The following is a 22,179-nucleotide window of genomic DNA, read 5'->3' on the forward strand; positions in this document are numbered from 1 at the left end:
TTGGAGAATTCAGTATTTTCATATGTAATACAATACTGCGTATAAGATGAATAAACACAAATACAAAGACAGACAAATAATATTGGTGTAATCAATCCCCAACATAGAAAATAATTTGTAGGTTCTATGATAGAAGATTGTGAAGAGATTAATTTTTTTTTATTTATTTATTTTAAAAAAAGGTCCAGACCTATGATTCAGCAACAGATTATTATTTAATTGGCAGTGTGAAACAAAATAAAATATAACAACATTGTTTGGGAAAAAAATGCAAACAAAAGAAGTTATGTCAATACATCAAGAAATGCTTTCTCAGTGGACATGTCTATATTATAGTCAGAATTTTTTAAGAGGTCTATTCAACACAAACCAAGATTTTTCTTAAATGCTTTTCAACAGTTGCTCGCCATCATCCATTGTTAAAAGTTCTGAACTCCGTACTTTGTCAATAACCTCCAATTCTCTGATTTTCTAGAAATATAAATTAAAAAAACAATTGTTATTACAGTATGTATGATTTATTGTAAAATTAAAAACTATGTTACTGTTTTCAACAGTTTGAAGAAGGACACAGTTAAGTTGTTTGTCATGGTGTTTTTACTCTTAGCATATAGTTAGCAGTTGGTAGAAAAAGAACAATGCATTTTTATTGTTATTTTTAAAGTAACTTGTGTCACCCACCATTACTGGGATTAAAAAGCAAACAAACTGATGTTCTGTAGATAATTGTATTTGTCAGGGGCTGGTAATCCTAGAGCATCTGTGGCAGCAGGATTCTATTCAAGTCTTTTTTTTTTTATTATTTAATGTCGGTCTTCTTCTAACCTGAAATCCTCAGTAGCAGTATTGTTCACTCTAGCTGTCTGTCTGAAGTTACCAGAAATAAATAAGCACACAACTTCTTGGTATTCAGAAAAACACTTACTACGGCCATGATGTTAAGTACACAGTAGTCTCTATATGTCCTACCATTATATGCTTCATTTTAATATACTTGTTTGTCAAGAATTTTAAGTGGTTTATTATTCCTTTTTATTAACCAGAAGGCAATTGACTATAAGGCACTAATAAGAAAGTAATCTGCTAAACTGGTGCCATTTTATTTGTTTGTGTTCGTCTTCAAGTATTGGCTTTAATAAAATATTTTGTAGGAAAAAGAGAAAGTAAAATAAAAAGTTAAAGGACTGACAGTTTGTACACCTTCCCAGTCTACTTTGTTTGTTATCTCATGAAAGAAAAAAAAAAGCAGTACAAACAATAGAGTATCTAATTATACAATGTTCTATAAATACAAAATATTTATAATTTTAAAATTGTTTGGGGAAAAATGCCCGCAGCCACTACTGCCCTTCAGGACCCTTTCTCGCCTGTTCAAAATAATGTTTAGTATTTGCACAGGAGCTTGCATTGTGATTTCTAAAAGTATTCTTTCCTTGTGCTTTCACTGAAAACTCTGAAACACAGGCATTCGCCTGCACCAACTGGTCATGTTGATTTAACCTTATCAGCTGGTGAAGTGAAGTTAGCTTTTTCACAGACGGGCAACTGATATTTGTCTCTATAGCTGTACTTTGAGTGCATAACAAAATGCGAAGTGTTACACAAGCTGTACCAAAAGTGTCTTTGAATGAGCTCATTTTAATGAGTGCTGCAGAACATGCATTGGTAATAACCATGAATTTCAAGGACATTTCTAGTTTTGACTATAGTGTAAGTCAAAACAGTGATTAAAAAATGTCTTTTCTGGAATAGAGTTTTGTTTTTTTTTATTAATATGCATGTTTTACTTTTGCAACATCCCAACAAGCAAATGCTCCAGCCTAAAATTAGAAATGGGACACAAGGCTTGTGATGTGATAGTACTGGCTGTTAGCATTTTATATAGCTTGTAATAAGTACTGAAGTCATGTGCATGTATAGTGCAATATACATGTTGATGCGACATTCTACATTGGGTTTCTGCTTACAGTAACCAAATGCTGCCTGTCTAGGAGAGAAGCATTATGTTTTTTTGTTTTTTTTTTAAATTTGAGAGATAAAGAAATTATATTCTGAATACCTTTTACATCTTGAGCAGAGATGCTACACAGACATTCCAAGACCTTCATCTAGATGTCTACTAACTTCACATCATAACAGTGGATTAGTTACATTAAAACTGGGCCCCCAGAGAATACTTGTAAGAAAACATCTTTCTATGTGCTTCATACTCCCAAGACAAACATTGACATAGGTGAGTATGCAATAAAATGCAACATTACTGCTCATCTCAAGAGCTTTTCCTAAATGTTCCCATGCATTTGTCTCTATAAACAATTGTAGAGTGACCAAAAACATACACTCACTGAGACAATTCTTAGGAACACTTGTACACCCGCTTATCCATGCAATTATCTAATCTGTTAAACCCGTGGAAGCAGCACAATGTATACAATTATGTAGACGCAGGTCAAGCACTTCACATAAAACACCAGCATGTGGAAAAAATGTAATTTTGACTGTGGCGTGATTGTTGATGCCAAATGGTCTAGTCTGAGTATTTCTATACATGCTAATCTCGTGGGATTTTCAAACATAACAGTCTCTATAGAGTTTGTTTATAATGGTGTGAAAAGCAGAAAAACGTCAATGAGTGGCAGTTCTGTGAATGGAAATACCTTGTTAATTAGAGAGGTCAGTGGAGAATGCTCAGACTGGTTTGAAGTGACAGAAAGTCTACAGTAACCATTCTGTATAACTGTGGTGAGCATATAAGCATCTCAGAATGCACAAAATGTGGAACATTGAGGTGGCTAGGTTACAACAGCAAAAGATGACGTTGGGTTCCACTCCTGTCAGCCAAAAACAGAAAGGTGAGGCTGCAGCAGGCAAAGGCTCACCAAAACTGGAAAGTAGAAGACCGGAAACATATAACCTGGTCTGATGAATCTTGATTTCTGCTGAGGCACACGGACAGAAGGGTCAGGATTGGGTTCCAACAGCATAAATCCATGCACCCAACCTGCCTTGCGTTAACAGTCCAGTCTGGTGGAAGTGGTGTAATTGTGTGGGGAATGTTTTCTTGGCACACTTTTTTGGCTTGTTGATACCAATTAGTTATCATTTGCATGCCATAGCCTATTTCTGCATTGCTGCTGACCATGTGCATCCCTTCATGGCCAACATTTAACCATCTTATAATGGCTACTTCCAACATGGTAATGCACCATGTCACAAATTAAAAGTCTCAAACTGGCTTCGTGAACATGCCAATGAGTTCTGTGTTGTTCAGTGGTCTTCCCAGTCACAGGATCTGAATCTAGTAAAACGCCGTTAGGATTTGATATTCACAGCATGAATCTGTAACTGACAAATCTGCAGAAACTGTGATTCAATCATGTCAGCATGGACCAGAATCTCAAAGGAAAAATCTTGCGGAATTCATGCCACAAAGAATTAAGGCTGTTTTCAGCGCAAAGGTATTAGCATAGTGTTCCTAACAATGTGCTCAGTGAGTATAATTTATAGGAGACACAATTCACATTTTCTTTTTGGTGCAAACTCAACATACCTGTGAAATCTCGGTAGCAATTATAGCTTGGTACTGTTTCCCCTGACCCAGAAGCTCCATCTCTTTCAAGAATGCGTGACGCTCTCTAATTTCTTCAAGCACTGAGGAAAGAATAAGCTATAGGTAATAAAGACAGCCTACGCATAATCTGGAAATGTTTAAATTGTTATTTTCATAAATATAAGAATTCAGCTACTGCATACGTAAAAAAAATTCTCAAAAGCTAAATGCATGGCGTCATTTTTCGCTCACCTTCATCGAACCGATCCCTCTCGGGTTCACTGTCGAACTCCCTCGAGTCTCTGCATTTTCTGTGTTCAATCTCCGAAGTCTCTTTTCCTGTTGCAAGAATGCTTTGAAGTCTCTGCTTCTCTTTCTCTCTGTCTCCTAGAGGAATACATTTGAGCATTCATTTTCATGTTTGATGGAGAAGTAAAATTATCTCAAACCAGAGGTAAATATTACATCATAAAAACAAGAATGTGCCAAGCATGATATTAAAACTTTAATAGTGACTTTAATGTGACTGAGTCAGCTTGTAACTGCAAGGACACCCTGAGTAGAACAGAATGATGAAAACTATTTTCTTACTCTTTAAGTATAAATCTATGCGTTGTCACTATAGTTTGTGCTGATACCTCACAAATCCAACTCCTACCGTATGAAGTCTGCATGTTCTTCCAGTTTTTTTGTGGATTTTCTTCTGCTACTCTAACTTTCAGTCCCATCCCAATAGTGTGTTGAGCTAATAGTTGGCCCAATGTGAATGTGTGTGTCCAGCAATGAACTGGTCCCCAGCCTCATGTTTGATGCTGCCAGGAGTAGCCATTCCCATCTGGTAACAACTGGGTTCATGAATGAATGCATTAAAACCAAGATTATCTGATGAATACTTAACGTACGATCAAAAAGTCATCTTGATGATTCATCTAGCAAGAGATATTTTTTACTGTCAAATCTGAATCGCCATCTTTTTCAGTGTCTTAACGTTTTTGCTATTTAAATTGAAGGTCTAACTATGTGAAATCCAATTGAAATATGACACATTATTTCAGGGATCCCAGGTATGACCATTGGACGAGACACTATAAAACTATTGTAACCCCTATTAAATATTGTTCTATTTCCCTTATATTGGAAATCTTCAAATGCAGGGTTAACAACTCTGCTAAATATTTGCTTGATGTCTCTCCTGGTTTGGTTCGTTTATTGGAACCTCAGCTTTTTCATACAAATACAACTCTATAAACTGTTTAAGGCACATGATTAGTGATGGTCCTTGAGGCGCTGGGTTTGAATCCTAGCCTGGTAAATATCTTTGTGAGTCTTCTGTTCTCCTTCTGTTTATGTGGGCTTCCCCACACGATACTACAGTTTTCCTGCCACATCCTTAAAGACATTTAAAGTTGACAGATGATTCTGAATCACCATGTGTCAGTGTGTCTGCATGAGTGGGCTCAGAGATGGGCTGACATCCACCCAGTACTGCCAATACAGGCACCCATTTCCCTTGATCTTGAATCACATTATACACATTTGAAAGTGAATGGACAGATGCAGTGTATTCTATTGCAAAATATGGGATCATTTTTAGCTGTTTAAGCCATTTGTAATATTACACTGCATTCAGGAAGTATTCAGACCCCTTTGCTTTTTGCACATTTTGTTACATTGCAGCTTTGTGCTAAAATCATTTACATTAATTTTACCCCTCATCAAGCCACACTCAATACCCCAAAATGACAAAGCGAAAACAAGATTTTAGCAAATTTATTACAAATAAAAAAAATTGTCACAAGTAATCAGACCCTTTACTATGTTCCTTTGGCTGTGGGTCTTCTTGGGTATGAGTAAGACACAGGAGATTGGAGATTTTCTACAGAACTGTCTTTCTCTTTCCTTCTCTCAGGTTGTGTCAGGTTGGATGGAAACCACCAGTGGGCAGCCATTTTTAGGTCACTCCTGAGATGTTTGTTTGGGTTCATGTCTGGGCTCTGGGAGGCCTGTTTGCCCTAAGCTACTCCTGTGTTAACTTTGCTTTGTGCTTAGGGTGATTGTCATGTTGGAAGGTGAACGAACCATTGGCCCAGTCTTAAGTCCAGAGCGCACTAGAGCAGGTTTTCATTAAGGATATCTCTGTTTCACATAGGTGCCTTTTTTGAAAACTCTAAGTGAGCTTTCATGTGTTGTCTGGCCACTCTGCCGTAAAGCCCGGATTGGTGGATTTTTGCAGTGATTATCATCCTTTTGGAAATTTCTTTTATCTCCAAACAGATTCTCTGGAGCTCAGCTAAAGCAACCATTGAGTTCTTGCTCACTTGGCAGGGTGACCAGATCTAGGAATAGTTGCGGTTGCTACAATTTTTTTCCATTTAAGAATTATGGAGACCACGGTGCTCTTGAGAACCTTTAATTCTGCAGAAATTGTTACATAACCTTCTCCCGATCTATGTCTCGACATAATCCCATCTCAAAGCTCTTGGGCAATTCCTTCAACAACATGGCTTAGTTTTTTCTCTGACACATATTGTCAATTGTGGGACCTTATATAGACAAATGTGTACCTTTCGTAATCATGGCCAATCAATTGGATTGACAACAGATGGACTCCAAACAAGGGGCAGAAACATCTCAATGATGACCAAGAGAATAGTCTGCACCAGAACCACATTTCCAGTGTTACAGCAAAGGGTCTAAATGCTTGTGTCAATGGGATATTTCAGTGTTTTATTTTTAATACATCTGCAGACAATCCTAAAATTCTGTTTATGCTTTGTTGTTTTGGGTATTGGATGTTGATTGAAAAAAAGAAAAATAAATTTAAATAATTATAGTGTAAGACTGCAATGTAACAGAACGTGAAAAAAGTAAAGGGGTCTGCATACTTTCTGAAGGCACTGCATACTCATTCATTGTTGATTCCTGAGAATTAATTATGGGATAGAAAAGTACAATTTCTTTAAGAGTGAAATAGAAAGTTTTCTTTAGTCTTGTTAAAGCACCATAGATTCCACCCAATTCTAATCAAGGACCACATTGCGGTCTGGGTTCAAATCCTGCATTTGGTCACAGTCTGGGTTTTTTTCCCTACTTCTGCTCGGTGTCAGGCTTAATGGGGACTCTAAACTGAGTGAGTGTGAGTGTCGGTGTATGTATGAGAGGGCCCTGTCTTGGAATGGCACCCCATCCAGGACTGACTCCTCATGCTAGATGCTACCTTAATAGTCCCAGAGTATCCCTGAACTGGATTAAGTGGGGGGTCAAAAAAATAAATTACACTTTTCTCATAATTATTCAATATTGGACATATATGCTTTAATTCTTCTTTTCTTACAACACATCTCTTAATACACTCAAGTTTGAAAAAATAATTTCAAAATCCATTGAACAATGATTTTCTTTCTCAGGATATTATAGATAAAATAAATTGTAAAGCTTTTCAAGCATTTACTTTTCTACTTACTGGTAGGCTTTGGGTAGAACTTCTCTCTCTCGTAAGCATTTCCCTCCTGGCACCTTTCAGCACTACGTCTCGAGGGTTTTCCATTTAGACTGCCTACTGAATGGGATTTAGAAGATGTGGGAGGTGTAGACTTCTGGAAGGTGCTAGAAGTAGGGTTACATTTAAGTGGAAGAGCTCCCCCTGCTGTGAGACAAAGCAAAAAATGAGGACTTTGCAACGTTTTGTAGGAGTCCAAGCTACATAAGACTTTCTCACTTTTAAAACACAGCCATAACACTGCCAGTCAAAGACGGAAACTTTAATGAAGAAGCCTCAATCCATAATTGGTGTGGTTATGTCAGTACACATTTCCATGATACCTGACAAAGCAATAAATCTTGAGCCCACCAACCCCATCCTTAAAAGATTAATTTTCTACTGCTGGCTAATGTTTGACCACTGACTTCTTTATGTTTTGTTATGACACTATAGTATATTATTTCTTATTTTATTTGTGTAAAGTGTTAACTTGCTCGTCAACATCTGTTTATGAACAGGAGCAGTACATCAGATTTGTAACCAAAATATGGAGGTCTTGTTATAATCAAACAGTTTCCTAGGTGGACTTCTACTTATAGCACATGGCGTTACAGTATGGGTGAGTAAGCCATGGTCCTGGAAGTGGAGCTGCTCACTGTTGTCATACAGTAATGTATACTCGACTGGACAAACTTATTTGTTCTTTCTCGGTGTATCAAGTTAGAACTGGGCAGTCAGCTTTTGTGATTCTTCTGAACAGCCATTTTTATGCATAGATTTAAAAGCCCCCTGCCTCTGTGCTGGGCTGAATTTGTTTTTCTCTGTATGCTGTATAATTGTATGCGTGTGTACATTCTGACATTTACTGATTGATAAATTATACTTTACATTTAGCGGAGACATCAGCACTTTCAGAAGTGCACAAAAAGTGTTATTTTTAAGAGATTTTTGGCAGTACATTACAATTTATTTTCATTGTAGTTCATTTAAATGATTCGTGGAAAAATTTGATGAGGCTTATCAGCCACGATATTCTGTTTCTACCTTATTATTTTTCTCTTTGGACTTTACTGAACTGGACTAAGTATACACAATTATAAATACATAGAACAAAGATTTAATGGATTTGACTACCCTTATGTTTTTTTCTTTTGAAAGCATATGCCAGTCCATTTTTTTCTCTGTTGACTTTCATATGAAGTAATTGTGCTTAAATCCAAGTTTAGTTTAGTGTTCTAAAGCAGACTAAGCTATAAAGAATAGAAAGGTATCTATTGAATACTTACCTTTAAGCTTTTCACCAAGCTGTCGCTGTTGGAAATTGGTAAGCCTTGACTCTTGCATCATAACTAAAATGCAAAAGATAAATTTAGGGTTCAGTCAGAAAGAAACCAGCTAAACAAATAAATGAAGACATTATTTACAAGTTAACTTTCTACATTCAGACAATGGTACACAATTAAACTGGTAAAAAACTGTTCAAGCAGTTCATTAAAATGAGCAAAAATGCGAAACTGTGCCTAAACATGGAATCAAGTATCCGTCATTTCATTTTGTACCTGGGTTATCCAGTTCAGTGTTTCAGGGAGCAGGCGTCTTATTACAGTGCTCAGGACAGGACAGGAAGACAGTGGTACACCTACATTTTTGGGCCCCTAAAGCTTGAACTGTTATGTGAGCCCCTTCACAACCAGCAACGAGGTCTGAGTAACCACTGTTATCTTCTTCAATGGGATCGCTTCATGATAGATCACCACAGGCTTTTCTTAAAATGTAACCACTACATCTCAGATTTTGAATAAAATAGCTCTACTGGATTGATTCATATTCCAAAGGCACTGGTCTGAGATGAGGTTCGATTGGGTTCATGTCTGGGCTCTGGCAGGGCTGTCCAAAAACATTTACAGAGTTGGCCCTAAGCCACTCCGATGTTACCTTGACTTTGTGCTTAGGGTGATTGTCATGTTGGAAGGTGAACCATTGGCCCAGTCTTAAGTCCAAAGCACTCTAGAGCAGGTTTTCATTAAGGATATCTCTGTTTCACATAGGTACCTTTTTTGAAAACTCCAAGTGAGCTTTCATGTGTCGTCTGGCCACTCTGTCATAAACCCCAGATTGGTGGATTTTGCAGTGACTATCATCCTTCTGGAAGTTTCTCCTATCTCTGCACAGGCTCTCTGGAGCTCAGCTGAAGCAACCATTGAGTTCTTGGTCACTTCTCTTGCCAAGATTGCTCAGCTTGGCCAGGTGGCCAGATCTAGGAAGAGTTGTGGTTGGTCCAATTTTCTTCCATTTTGGAATTTTGGAGGCTACTGTGCTCTTGAGAACCTTTAATGCTGCAGAATTTTTTCTGTAACTTTCTCTAGATCTATGTCTTAACATATTCCCATCTCTAAGCTCTTGGGCAATTCATTCAACAACATTGTTTGGTTTTTGCTCTGATACATATTGTCAGCTGTGGGACATTATATAGACCTTATACAGACAAGTGTGTGCCTTTCCTAATCATGGCCAGTCAATTAGACTGACAACAGGTGGACTCCAAATGAGGTGTAGAAACATCTCAATGATATCATAGAGAATGGTTTGCACCTGCACCACATGTCAAGTGTGATAGCAAAGGGTCCAAATGCTTATGTTTTATTTTTAATACATTTGAAGACAATCCTAAAATTATGTTAATGAGTTGTCTTTGTGGATATTGGGTGTTGATCAATGATTCATTTAAATGCACAAAATATAAAACTAAGTGTTGTGCCTATACCTGGACTTAAGTATCCCTTATCCATTTTGCACCTGAGTTATCCAGTTCAGTGTTGCAGGGAGAAGGCGTCAGTGCAGTGCAGTGCCGAGGCCAGGACAGGACAGCAAGGCAGTGGCACACCTATATGTTTGGGCCCCTTCACAACCAGCAATGATGTGTGGGTAACCACTGTTATCTTCTTCAGTGGGATCGCTCCATGACAGATCACCACAGAGGTTTTTAAATATAACCACTACATCTTAGATTTTGATTAAAATAGCTGTAATGGATCATTTCATATGTCAAAGGCACTGGTCTAAATAATGTTTTTCTATGCCTTATACTTTTCGACTTATGGGATGGGGAGGGTTTGGAAATTAGGGAAATGTTATATACATGCACTATGCATCATAGAATAATGAAATAAAACATAGAAAAGGCCACAGACAGTATAATCGTTTATTTTAGATAACTATGTGCATGCTATATTAAGCATTTTGCATAATTATTCTGTCTTTTCTAGGAGCACATTCATGTATAGTCTTGTTAAACCAAGCAAATTTTAATTGTAACTATTATTTTGTATTGATTTACACTGTATTATTAATATTATTTAAAAAAAAAAAACATTCTCATACAGTAGACACCCAAAAGTTTTAAGAAATGTGGATTAAAATTGCTTCTGGAACCACTGTGAGATGAGGGGCCCTGAAGAATAAGCTTCATTGGTTTCATAGTAGATCACCCCTGCAGGAACCAGCTCCTGAGTGGATCCATTCCCTCACTAGACACAACTGTTCAAACACCCACATTCACTCGAACTGGGTCAGTTTAGAATTGACAGTCAAAAGAAAACGTGATAAACAAGCAAACTACACATGGGTAGTGCCAGGGCGAAGACGTGAGCCCAGGACGTTGGAGCTATGTGGTAGAAGTGCTAACCACTGTGCTGCCCTTAACCATTCATTCACTTTCAAAACCTGCTCATTTCTTTACACAATTTCAGGAAGTCAAATTCAGAGCTTTGGCAACAAAGCAGGAACCAGCAGTGAATAACACAGCAATCCAGCTATTAATGCACCAATGTACAGCACTTAATAATAAAGCAATTTAGAGCTGTCAATAAAGCTAAAATATACAGTACATGTTTGCAATGTGGAAGAATACTGGACAACCATGAAAAAGCAACATGAGCATGGGGAGAATGTGTACTAGAAAGGCAAGCAATTAGGCCATGTCTTAAATTTTCCCTCAGTAGAACCAGCATTCTAACCATCCACCTGTGATCAAAGCTGAGTTCAAGAAAATAAAACACATTACAAACTAAGTAAAAAAGTCTAGTCTATTAATCAAGTCTATTGATTTCCTAATCTTCCTATTTTTTTGCTAAAAGGTTAAGGGCTCCTGGCATCTAACCCTGACTGAGATGCCAGTCAGTTACAGGACACATTCCTGCACAACGTCACTTACTCATTCTTGGTCATGCTGGGCCAGTCTGGAGTTGCAAGTTTTCCTTAGACTATGTCTTTGGACTATAGAAGGAAAACAATACAGATGGCACACTGTACATGCTGTACATATCAAATAAACAATGTGTATCCATTATCAAATCCACATAATAAACAAGATAAATACACATAATTACCTTTCAACAGGTCCACTGTTTCTTTGCTGTATGATTGAGGCCGCGCACTATTCCACAGCCCAGTCCTTGCCTCCGGCATCTTCTCATTTTTTTTCTTGTCGGACATCATCTCTCTGTAAATGTATTTCAAAAACACTCATATTGACATTGAATGAAAAAAGACTAAAAATTATTTTGAGGAATAGGGTTGATGCAGTGTACTCATTATTTATTACTGTATTTGTTAAAGATTTTCCTTTTTTTTTAGAAATTGGCTTCTAGCACAGGATTTAAATTCATTTTTAAATTATGGTGAGATACTTAGATATACGTAAAAAATATATATAAATATTGTAAAAAAAAACAAACAAACAAACAAAAAAACATACACACACAAAAGAACTTCTGGCTTGGACAATAGAGAGCTGATCTTATCAATAACAGGCTTGTAGGTGGCAGTAAGATGTCATCAAATCTGCCCAGATGTGCCGCGGGTTTACACTTAAAGGCATTAACATATCAAGATAGCAGGTCCACCATGTTGGGTCTACTAGTGGAACATCCTAACTGAAGTTTATTTGTTCCAATGTTCCGCTAGTTGAAGTCAGCAACATTCTAGTGTCAGACTGATTTATGATTAGACTGTTGATCACAGAATAAATTATTTCTTTTGCTGGGTTAATCAACATTAACCAGGGTGATGTAACTTATCTCACTAGATAGTAACGAGGACGAAGTCAGAATTTCAATGTTTGAATAACACATTTTAGTATTAATTATAACATGCTCACTTTTTTACCATTACTTATCAACATAAATCTCAAGTCCTTCTCCTACTTTATTCCATTCTGTCTGATCGCATCACATGAAACTCGTCCAGCATTAAAATAATGATAAATAAAACGTATGGAAAGTTTAACGTACTTGCTTTTCATCACAAGATGTCTCTATCTATTCATACAGAACAATTAAAAATGCATATATATTTCTTCCTGCTATTGATTTCCCTTGAACGTATTAAATAATAATTGATTTGAGACTATCCTAAAATGAAAACAAAAAAAAATAATAATATGAAAAGTGTAAAAAAGCAGTTCCATGTAAAATTCCCACCTGCACACAAGGGACGCAGACTCTGTTGCCATGACGACGAAACAGGAAACGCATAGGGAGGTGAGCTCGGGTAACAAGAGTATTGCTTCTCAGATAAGCTATATTTATTAATTTCAAGTAATATACTTCAAGTTCTCTGCCAGTGATTTCATATCTTACTGTTATAACAGATCAAATGTTTACATAACTTACAAAGCTGCTGTTTGACCTGCGACGGAACTGTCTCTCCTACGACCGGAAGTAAAAACGTTAGACGGACATATTTTGTTTGGTTCCGGAAGGAAAAGTACGCCACTCTCAAACGTGTCTGTTTGTAGTGGTGTAATTAATCGTGAAGACTATCTCTTCACTTAAAGTTCAGCATGTCTGATAACGAAGACAAGTGAGTAAACCGTTATTCTATTTTTTAAGAAGGGTACGACATTGATTTTCTAAGAACAGTTGTTGTTTGGCGCACTTTGGCCGCCGCTTTCAAAGGAAGGTAATGTGTGTGCGTTTGTTTTCGTTGTTTTGTAACATTTGAAATGATCGATTATCAGTTATGCTGGTCAGGAGAAATGCGTTAGAGTATTTTTAAACTTTAAAGAAAGTGAATAGCATTTTCACGGAGTGCTAGAACACAATTTATTTTAAAACGCTTTAATTTAGAATTTTCAGTTTTCAAATACCATTAGTGCAGGTGTTGGATTCATAAAAGAATCACAATTTCTAAAACGAAAGGTTAAATATAACGAAACCCCCAAGACATCATGTTTAGTGGTGAAGTGTTCACTTATTTATTATTCACTTGTAAAGTAGTAACATAGGGTTGAGTTACTGTTCTACAAATCTGCAAAAAAAGTATATTTTGCATTTTTGTACATATTCTTATTTTACATTGCGTGTGAGTGAAATTTTTAGTCATCTCTACATAATTACTAAAGTTTTGTTGCCCTTTAATTTAGGAATATAAATAAATCGTATTCTATGTGAAATATATATTAGTGTTGCATAACCGATATGTACATACTACTCTTGTTTGCTGTTTTAGGTTTTGTAAACAACGTCAGAACTTTGAGTTTTAAGACTTTTAAGAATCAAACTTTAATTGTATAAAGTTTTAGGCGTTATTATGGTCGACTTGCGTGACAGTGAAATTTCCTATGATTAAATGACTCTCTCTTGTGTTAAAGCTTTGATGATGGGGATTTTGATGATGTCGAAGAAGATGAAGGATTAGATGATTTGGAAAATCCAGAAGATGTAAGTCTACTGCTTGTACTGCTACTGCTGCCCTAAAGATAACTGTCGCTTTTGTTTCATGTGGTTTCATTACATCTATTTTAATGACTTGGCTTTTTTTTCCAAGTGCTTTTTCCACAGCGTTGTCCGTTTTTGAATTTTCATATAGTAACCCTGTGATTCTTAGCATAAAGTTGATTATTAAATGCTGTATGAGTAGTTATAAAACAAAGGGGTGTATACACGGTAAACCCCTTTAAAAAAAATAAATAAATAAATGAAGAATTAATAATGAATTTGCATTTTACTGCCATGTAAATTAAAGTTTGGTGATGGGATCAAAAAATTGCTATTGAGGTTCAGGTTCTTATTGTACAATGTTAAAAATGGCAAGAAAAGTTTATTTTTGCATGGTGTCTGTGCAGGTGTTTTGAGTGTGTGTTTGCGTCTCTGTGTAAAATAAAAAATACGTTTTCACATCTTAAAATTAAACTTGTTTTTTTTGTGTAGTGCACAGTTCCTGGATGACTCCATTCTAGGACAGAGGTTCCCAATCAGGCTGATTGCAAGATGACTAATAATAATTGTTAAATTACAAATAGTAAAATACTCGAATCACTAAAATCAAGCTACATTGGAGTGTCAAATTTATATTTTTAAAGTGGACCTCTTTATTTTTATCCAAATTGTTACATTTGGTGAGCAGTAACTGTCAGTTTTCTCAAAGACCCTCTATAGCATTTATTTCATAGATTGTATCTGTACATAATTGAGCTGGAATTCATTTTAATGACGTGTGAATGTGTCGTCAATGTCCGCTCGCATTAACATACACAGCAAAGTTCACCACAGCTACCAGCCTGTAGTTAGAACGGGAAAGGGTTGCACCTGTGATCCAACAAATAAAAAGTTCTAGCATGTCACAGTGCCATAAAGAAATGTAGTGTTTTCGAATGATACCAAGGATGTGACGGTCTCATGAAGAATATGATTGGTCAACTTTGCACGTGTCACTAATATCACTCTGCTCACTTTTTATTGTTGCAAAGATGCCATAGCTGATCACTAGTCTTCCTGCGGCTTACCTGACTACTGCAACAACCCTACGTAATGCCTTTTTTTATTTTATTTTTTTCTGACATGATTGCTGTTTGCATTTGCATTTCCCCTTGGTAGTTCTGAATCCAGAGGATAATGAAGTAGGTTCTGGAATTAAGTCACAAAATGAAAAAGTCTGTATTTTAAAAGTGACTTTTGATTTTTTCATTTTCAGAAATTTTTAATCATTTTATTTATAATTTGAAAAGTAATGAAGCCAAGGAGCAGCTTTTGTTAGCACAAATATCTGCAGAGAAATTCTGTATTCTGTTAATTACTAGATATTTATCCTTAAAGCCAACTCATTTTAAGTGATGTAGGTAGGCGCTACTCTAAGTTTTTAGTGTTTTTTTTATGCTTAAAAACACAGGTGGTGTACTATAACTAGCTGCAAATATGCTTTTGTTAAAAAATGCCTTTGTTTTAAAAAAAATATTCTTTGTTAATAAATGTAAAAAAAAAAAAACCTTTGTGAAGACTGCAGCAAAGGTACAAGAAGGGAAATATCATGGCTTGTTTAGGGGGCCCTCACTTTTTCTTGCTGTTCTCTGGGGAACCTTGGAGGACTAAAAATTGAGATCAACTGTTTTAGCAAAGAGAGCACTTTTAGAATAAGCAGTTTCCGAGATCCACCCTTCACCCTGCCTGTATAATGACAACTTGTAAATGTTCCTGTCTTGAGAGAAATTGCATCATATTTGCATTGTTACAGGCTTGAATCCTATTGTTTTTAGTTCAGTCCTTATCCCTATATAATTTAAAAAAACTTTCAGCCTATGTTTCAATAATAACTGCCTTAGAAATTAATTAATTTAACCGGGATTATTGCAGTCAATGGATTATAAAAGTTTTGCACAGTTTCTGAGATACATATTTTATTTAAATATACATGTATGTGTACCCATAATCACACATAAACCAGAGCTTATGCTTGATGTTAACGTGAAAGAAATTGACAAACACACGCACACATCAGACCTGTAAAGGTCAATGTGAACAGAGACATTAAGGCACATTTTATCCATGCAGCTTCTTCACTTCATTTGAATTAATGTGTTTAGTTTCAAATTAAATATTAGATTTTTAAATTGATTCACTTGATTTATTGCTCATTTTGCTCTACATTTGTGTTTCTAGTAAATAATATGGAAGTTAATGTACTTGATTCAGTAATATTGTACTGTACATTCAGTTTTATTGTAAACTCTTCTGTTGAGTCATTTCCTAGAGTGTCAGTAAAGTTTAATTTATATGGAAGTACTGTATGATCCATCTCATAGTGTGTTTTTTTTTCCTTTTCACAGTGTTGTTTTATACTGGTTGTTCTTCGTTTGTTGTGTCAAATGTCAAAAGTGGTTTTGGAATAGTTTAATTCATAATAAGCTTTACTTTTTTTTTTTTTGCCTGTGTGATTCATAGGTAATCAATATATTGGTAATAACTTTGCTGTGTGCCATCTGTAGGAGTGTAGAAACAATGCATTTTATTGGTCCTTGCAAAACAAAATATATTACAGCTATTTTCTGACGGATTGCATATAATAAGCAGTGTTGGGATAACACTGAAAAATGCACTGTCCACATTTAAGCGCAGAATTTGTATTTTTTTTTCTTTAGCTTTTTATATAAGTATGCAGTTTGCAAGCATTGTTATAGCAAAAATTGAGTTCTCTGGTACACCACACAGAGCTCTTGCACAAGCTGGCAGGAATTCTTGAATGATGATTATTGCTAAGTCAGTAATTCACAAACTAATTTAAGTGGAGAAACAAGAAGCTATAATCCATAAATGATGATGCAGCAAAACAAAAAATTTTTGTACAAATGAATTGATTAAGGAATAGTTTTCTTTGCTAAATTATTATTGCTCATTTTGGACATTCTGTAAATCCATGTTTTAGGCCATTAAACATATGAACAGAGTTTACCTATTGTCTTTTGCTCAGTTATTTTTTATTTTAAGGTCCACGTCATGTGTTTTATCTTTACTTTAGGATGATCAAGAAAACGTACAGATTCTGCCTGCAGGAGAAGGGCAACAGCCCAACCAGAAACGTATTACTACCTCTTATATGACCAAATATGAAAGAGCCAGAGTGCTAGGGACAAGGGCACTTCAGATAGCGTAAGTTATTCCATCCATTTTTGATTTGACTTTTATAGATATATATTTGCTAGAAATATTTGGTTGATTTCAGGCATTGAGGTTTCATTTTTTTTAATTTTTAGTATGTGTGCTCCAGTGATGGTGGAATTGGAAGGAGAAACTGATCCTCTCCAGATTGCCATGAAGGAGCTCAAGTAAGTAGATATAACATTTATAGTTAAGTGTTTTTTTTCTTTTTTTTGTGACATCTAATCACACTTGAAGGAGCTGCTTAATGCTGGTTAATCTTTCAGGTGATTATGCACGAGCAGCTTACTGATTGCATTTTTTGTTTTATTTGTTAAGTTCTCCCTCTTAATTAGTTGCATTAACAGGACAGTAAAATATAGAATATACATCAACATCACCACTTCAGTGGGAGTGTGTTTGAAGGAGATGATGCATGTGGATGAGTATCTAGTATCCTTCAGCACATTCTCCTTGTAGGGAGAAAAAAAACGCACGTCTTCTGTTATTGAATTGCTTAATTTGCTTGGATATTTCCTCATTTACGTGATTATTGGTGCTTTCATTGCCTCTGTTTTTTTTCTTTTTTTCTCAATAAAAGTCTTAAACTTTTTTTGAGTACAAGATGAATTCTGAGCACTATTACAGTATTGAAAGCATTAGCTAAAGGGTAAAATGAAAGACACTACAGTAATTGCCCTATACATGTCTCCATATCTCCCTCTCGCACATTGTCTGTGCCACAAGGGTTGCCTGCATTTAGTTTGCATTACTCAGTTCTGCTTCTAAATGAATACATAGGTTCTCAAGTCACAAACTCATAGATCAACTTATAGTTTATGGCATTATGCGTGTGTAACATTTTGCAAAGGATATGAGGTTGCACCTTTTCATATACTGTATAAGAGTATTGTTTTATATTCATCTGGATTATCATGTAATAATATTCAGTTTATTTTCTACATTTTATAATTCTGTGCCTTTGGTAGCCAGAGCCTTTCCAGACAGTCACTAGTGATTTGTGGTTCTATATTCTGCTTTAGGGCACATAAAAACACACTGTGGCAGTTTTGAGTGCATGGTGCGTTTGAAGACACACAGGACATCAAGACACATTAGGACAACAGTTTCACTCTAGGTAACCAACCAGAAGAACAGCACCCACATTACACTAAAATTAGATTTAGATAAACTTTATTAATCCCATGGGGAAATTCAAACTAATACAGCAGCAGTAACATAAGACAAGAATACAAACTAACAGGACAGATAATACATCCAGCCAGTCAGTTGACAGATAAATAAAAAAGCATTGTATTGACTGATGATGAACTAAGACCATAGTCTCCTCAGGATTCCAGAGATGGGATGCAGCATCTGGAGGCATTACTCAGGGGTGTTTTCACTGTGTTCATCTTGTCAGAACTCCAAACAGCCAATTATGTGGGTGAATTTTTATAATTAATATATTTTATAAAATATATACACATACATACGCATATATAAATATTTGTAATTCTTGTGTGTGTATAAAGGGGCTGGTCGTTGTTGGTTTTAATTCTGTATTTCCCGAGTTTCTTTAAAAGCTGAATTTCCCCTTGGGATAAATAAAGCACTATCATTCCATGACAGACATGACCAAAGAAGCTTAGCTTTTTTTTCAGTCAAATAGTAGAATGAGAGAGGTACCTAATTCAAGCAGTTTCGTTTGTTTGCACAAGTATCTCGGATATGGCTGTCCTCCAAACATTTCCATGCCCTACAGTCTCCGGAGTTTACAGAGAATGGTGTAATCAATCACAAATACCTACTCAGTGGCAGGTCTGTGGGTGAAAATTTCTTGTCTGAGTAGAATGGCCAAACTAATTTAATTTAACAGAAAAATCAGAAACACCAAATTGACATCTCTTTAAGAATGTGTTATTCAAAGCACTGTATTCAGAAGGTTAACTGCAGAAAATGTCTGTCATTGGAGTGGATATAATAAAGCACCAGAAGACCATGGCGTGTTCTCCAGCTGTCATGTCAAGCTAATGGGCATGTGATCAATAGAATGATGAATAATGTAAGTTAGGAAAAAATTAGATCCATATAAAATATGGCTTGACTTGACCAGTTTACTTAAACTGTTTTACACTGGCTAGCTTCTTACAACCCCAAATCAGAAAAAGTTGGGGCAGTGTGGAAAATGTGAATAAAAAAATAAAAGCAGTAATTTACAAATTTCCCTTAACTTTTATTTAATTGCAGACAGTATGAACACAAGATAATTCATGTTTTTTTTGTTCAATATCATTTGATTTGTCAATAAACATCCATTCTTGCCATTCAGGCTTGCAACACATTCCAAAAAAAGTTGGGATGGGGGCAATTCAGGGGTAGTAATGAGGTATAATAACTAAATAATGATGTGATTTGAAACTGGTGATGTTAACAGGTGATTGCAATCATAATTCGGTACAAAAGCAGCATCGAGGAAAGGCCTACTCCTTTAGGAGCAACGATGAGCAGGGGATCGCCAGTTTGCCACCAAGTGCGGGCAAAAATCTTTGAAATGATGAAGAAAAACGTTTCTCAAAGACAGATAGGAAGAAATTTGGGCATTTCTCCCTCTACAGTGCATACCATAGTGAAAATAATCAGGGAATCTGGAGAAATTACCGTGCGCAAAGGCCAAGGACACAAGCCTAAACTGAATGGCCGTGATCTCCGAGCCCTCAGACGGCACTACATTAAAAACCGTCATTCATCAGTAAATGATATAACTGCGTGGGCTCAGGACTACATCAGGAAGTCACTCTCGAGCACTACAGTACGTAGTTACATTAGGAAATGCCAGCTAAAACTGTACTGTGCCAAAAGGAAGCCCTACATAAATAGTGTCCAGAAGCGCCGTCGACTTCTCTGGGCTCGGAGGCATCTGGGATGGTCCATTGTGCAGTGGAAACGTGTATTGTAGTCAGACGAATCGGTTTTTCACATCTTTTTTGGAAGAAATGGACGCCGTGTGCTGCGGACCAAAGAGGAAAAGGACCATCCAGACTGTTACCAGATACAAGTCCAAAAGCCAGGGTCTGTCATGGTATGGGGTTGTGTCAGTGCCTTTGGCAAAGGTAACTTGCACTTCTGCGATGGCACCATCAATGCTGAGAAGTATATCTCAGTGTTGGAGGAACAAATGCTGCCTTCAAGATGACGTCTTTTCCAGGGACGCCCATGCTTATTTCAGCAAGACAATGCCAAACCACATCCTGCGCGCATAACAAAGGCATGGCTGCGTAAGAAGAGGGTGCGGATGCTTGACTGGCCTGCCTGCAGCCCTGATTTGTCTCCTATAGGGAATGTTTGACACATTTTGAAATGAAAAATGTGTCAACGAAGACCCCGTACTGTTGCGCACCTAAAACGTTGTTTGCAGGAAGAATGGGACAAACTAACACCTGCAACACTTAGTCACTTGATTTCTTCAATGCCTAAACGTCTTTTAAGTGTTGTTAAAAGACAGGGGAACTGTACAAAGTGGTAAATGCTGTACTGTCGTAACTTTTTTTGAAATGTGTTGCAAGCCTGAATGGCAAGAATGGATGTTTATTGACAAATCAAATGATATTGACCAAAAAAAACATGAATTATTTTGTGTTCACACTGTCTGCAATGAAATAAAATTTGTGGAGAATTTATAACTTGCTTTTTTCTTTTTTTTTATTCACATTTTCCACACTGTCCCAACTTTTTCTGATTTGGGGTTGTAGTTTTGTCAGAATTAATCTGTTACAGTAAAAACCACAGAGAATAAACATTAAAAATGAGTCATAATAAGTAACCGTAAACACAAGTAGAAAGAAACCTCGTTAAATGCTTTAGTTGTTGTTCTTCAGTAATCCGAGTTCAAATTCTGTCCTGGTCCTTGTGCAGGTGGCACATTTTCACCTTGTCCATATGAGTTTGCTCAAGTTTTAGGTTAATTGGTGAATCTGAACTGGCCTCTAATGAATAAGTATACATTTTCTTATGCTGGTGTGTATGAATGTGATTGTGAAACTTTTTGGCGGGTGGGTGTTAAGGTGTTTAGCACTGATGCTGCAATCCTTGGTTCAAATTAAAGCCAGGCGTATACATTCTGTTCATGTCTATTTCAGTTTTATGTGGGCATTGTAATTTCTGCTGCCCACAGATCTGTGCAGATTGGATTGATCGTTGGCTCTAATTTGTTCTTATTTCAGCAAGTAAAGGTGAACATTTCTGTGTGCTTTGCTGTGGATTGGCATTTCATCTAAGTTTGGTTTGTGTCTTTCATGCCTTTTACCTCTGGGAAAGTTCTTTCTTTTGTCACTCTTTATTACACTGAATGAGTTTGTAAAATTATAAATATAATATTGTATTTTATGTGTTTTTTTTTTTCCCATCCCAAAAAATGAGGCTATTGCGTCTTCTAATACCAATCGCTTGTATGATGTAATTAATGTATAAAACAGTGCATAACTTTTTTTTCTTTAAACCAGGTCCAGAAAGATTCCAATTATTATAAGACGCTACCTTCCAGATGGAAGCTACGAGGACTGGGGCTGTGATGAGTTGATAATTACGGACTGAACATCAGAAAAACTGTTCCTCCTTAATAATTTTAGTGCTGTTATGTGTTGTATTCTTTTATATTTCGGTGGGATGTTTTCTCCACTAGAGGGAGATCTAATGCCACAAGCACTGAATCTGACAAAGCTCAACGGACATTCAGCTCTCGCTAGCCTTCTCTTTTTGTGTTTGTTTTTTTGTCAAACGAATCTGGTAGCATATAATGCGTATGACTTTTTGTGTTAATATTCTAAGATGACAGTGAAACTAATAAATATTTTAAAAGCTGACAGCAATGATTGCAGTGTATAATTTGAATAGTGACAGTTATCAGTGCTTTTTCTGTGAGGTTTACCGATAACTAAGTGGGATGGTTTCAGTAACGTACATGACCGTGCAAATGTTGAATGGAATGATCTTGGTTGTTTTGTTATTTTATGTTGTTTTTACAGCATGTTAAAAGCTGACATAGGAAAATGTTGGATTTCTTTTGTAAAAGTTTGTGTTAGACATGTAGTGTAAACAATTTAAGGAAAGATTTTTCAGTACAGGTAATGTCACACAGCTTCTTTTCAGTGCTTCAGCACTTTCATTGAATAACTATTTTTAATTGCCAATTTGGGAGATGTCATTAACAGTATCTTAAGTTATACTGTCACCTTTTC

General features: G+C 36.3%; 2 protein-coding genes across 3 annotated transcripts; one reads left to right on the forward strand and one right to left on the reverse strand.

The window, feature by feature from the left end:
• Nucleotides 1–196: 196 nt before the first annotated feature.
• c10h22orf23 (chromosome 10 C22orf23 homolog) lies at nucleotides 197–12,713 on the reverse strand. Of its 2 annotated transcripts, none has more exons than XM_039765602.1 (7): nucleotides 12,512–12,713; nucleotides 11,420–11,532; nucleotides 8,318–8,380; nucleotides 7,014–7,196; nucleotides 3,803–3,937; nucleotides 3,551–3,651; nucleotides 197–471 (listed from the first exon to the last, which is right to left on the reverse strand). In XM_039765602.1, exons 1-7 carry the CDS (start codon nucleotides 12,541–12,543, stop codon nucleotides 382–384), a joined length of 717 nt encoding a protein of 238 aa, XP_039621536.1. In that variant the 5' UTR covers nucleotides 12,544–12,713; the 3' UTR covers nucleotides 197–381. The 2 variants fall into 2 exon arrangements, with proteins under 2 accessions (XP_039621536.1, XP_039621537.1); XM_039765603.1 differs by lacking the exon at nucleotides 12,512–12,713 and adding an exon at nucleotides 12,323–12,423.
• A 57-nt stretch (nucleotides 12,714–12,770) lies between these two features.
• On the forward strand, nucleotides 12,771–21,806 carry polr2f (RNA polymerase II, I and III subunit F). The gene is made up of 5 exons (XM_039765604.1): nucleotides 12,771–12,893; nucleotides 13,684–13,753; nucleotides 16,824–16,954; nucleotides 17,059–17,130; nucleotides 21,445–21,806. Exons 1-5 carry the CDS (start codon nucleotides 12,874–12,876, stop codon nucleotides 21,533–21,535), a joined length of 384 nt encoding a protein of 127 aa, XP_039621538.1. The 5' UTR covers nucleotides 12,771–12,873; the 3' UTR covers nucleotides 21,536–21,806.
• Nucleotides 21,807–22,179: the final 373 nt, after the last annotated feature.

This window comes from Polypterus senegalus, chromosome 10 (assembly GCF_016835505.1).
Source record: "Polypterus senegalus isolate Bchr_013 chromosome 10, ASM1683550v1, whole genome shotgun sequence".
Taxonomy (NCBI): Eukaryota; Metazoa; Chordata; class Cladistia; order Polypteriformes; family Polypteridae; genus Polypterus; species Polypterus senegalus.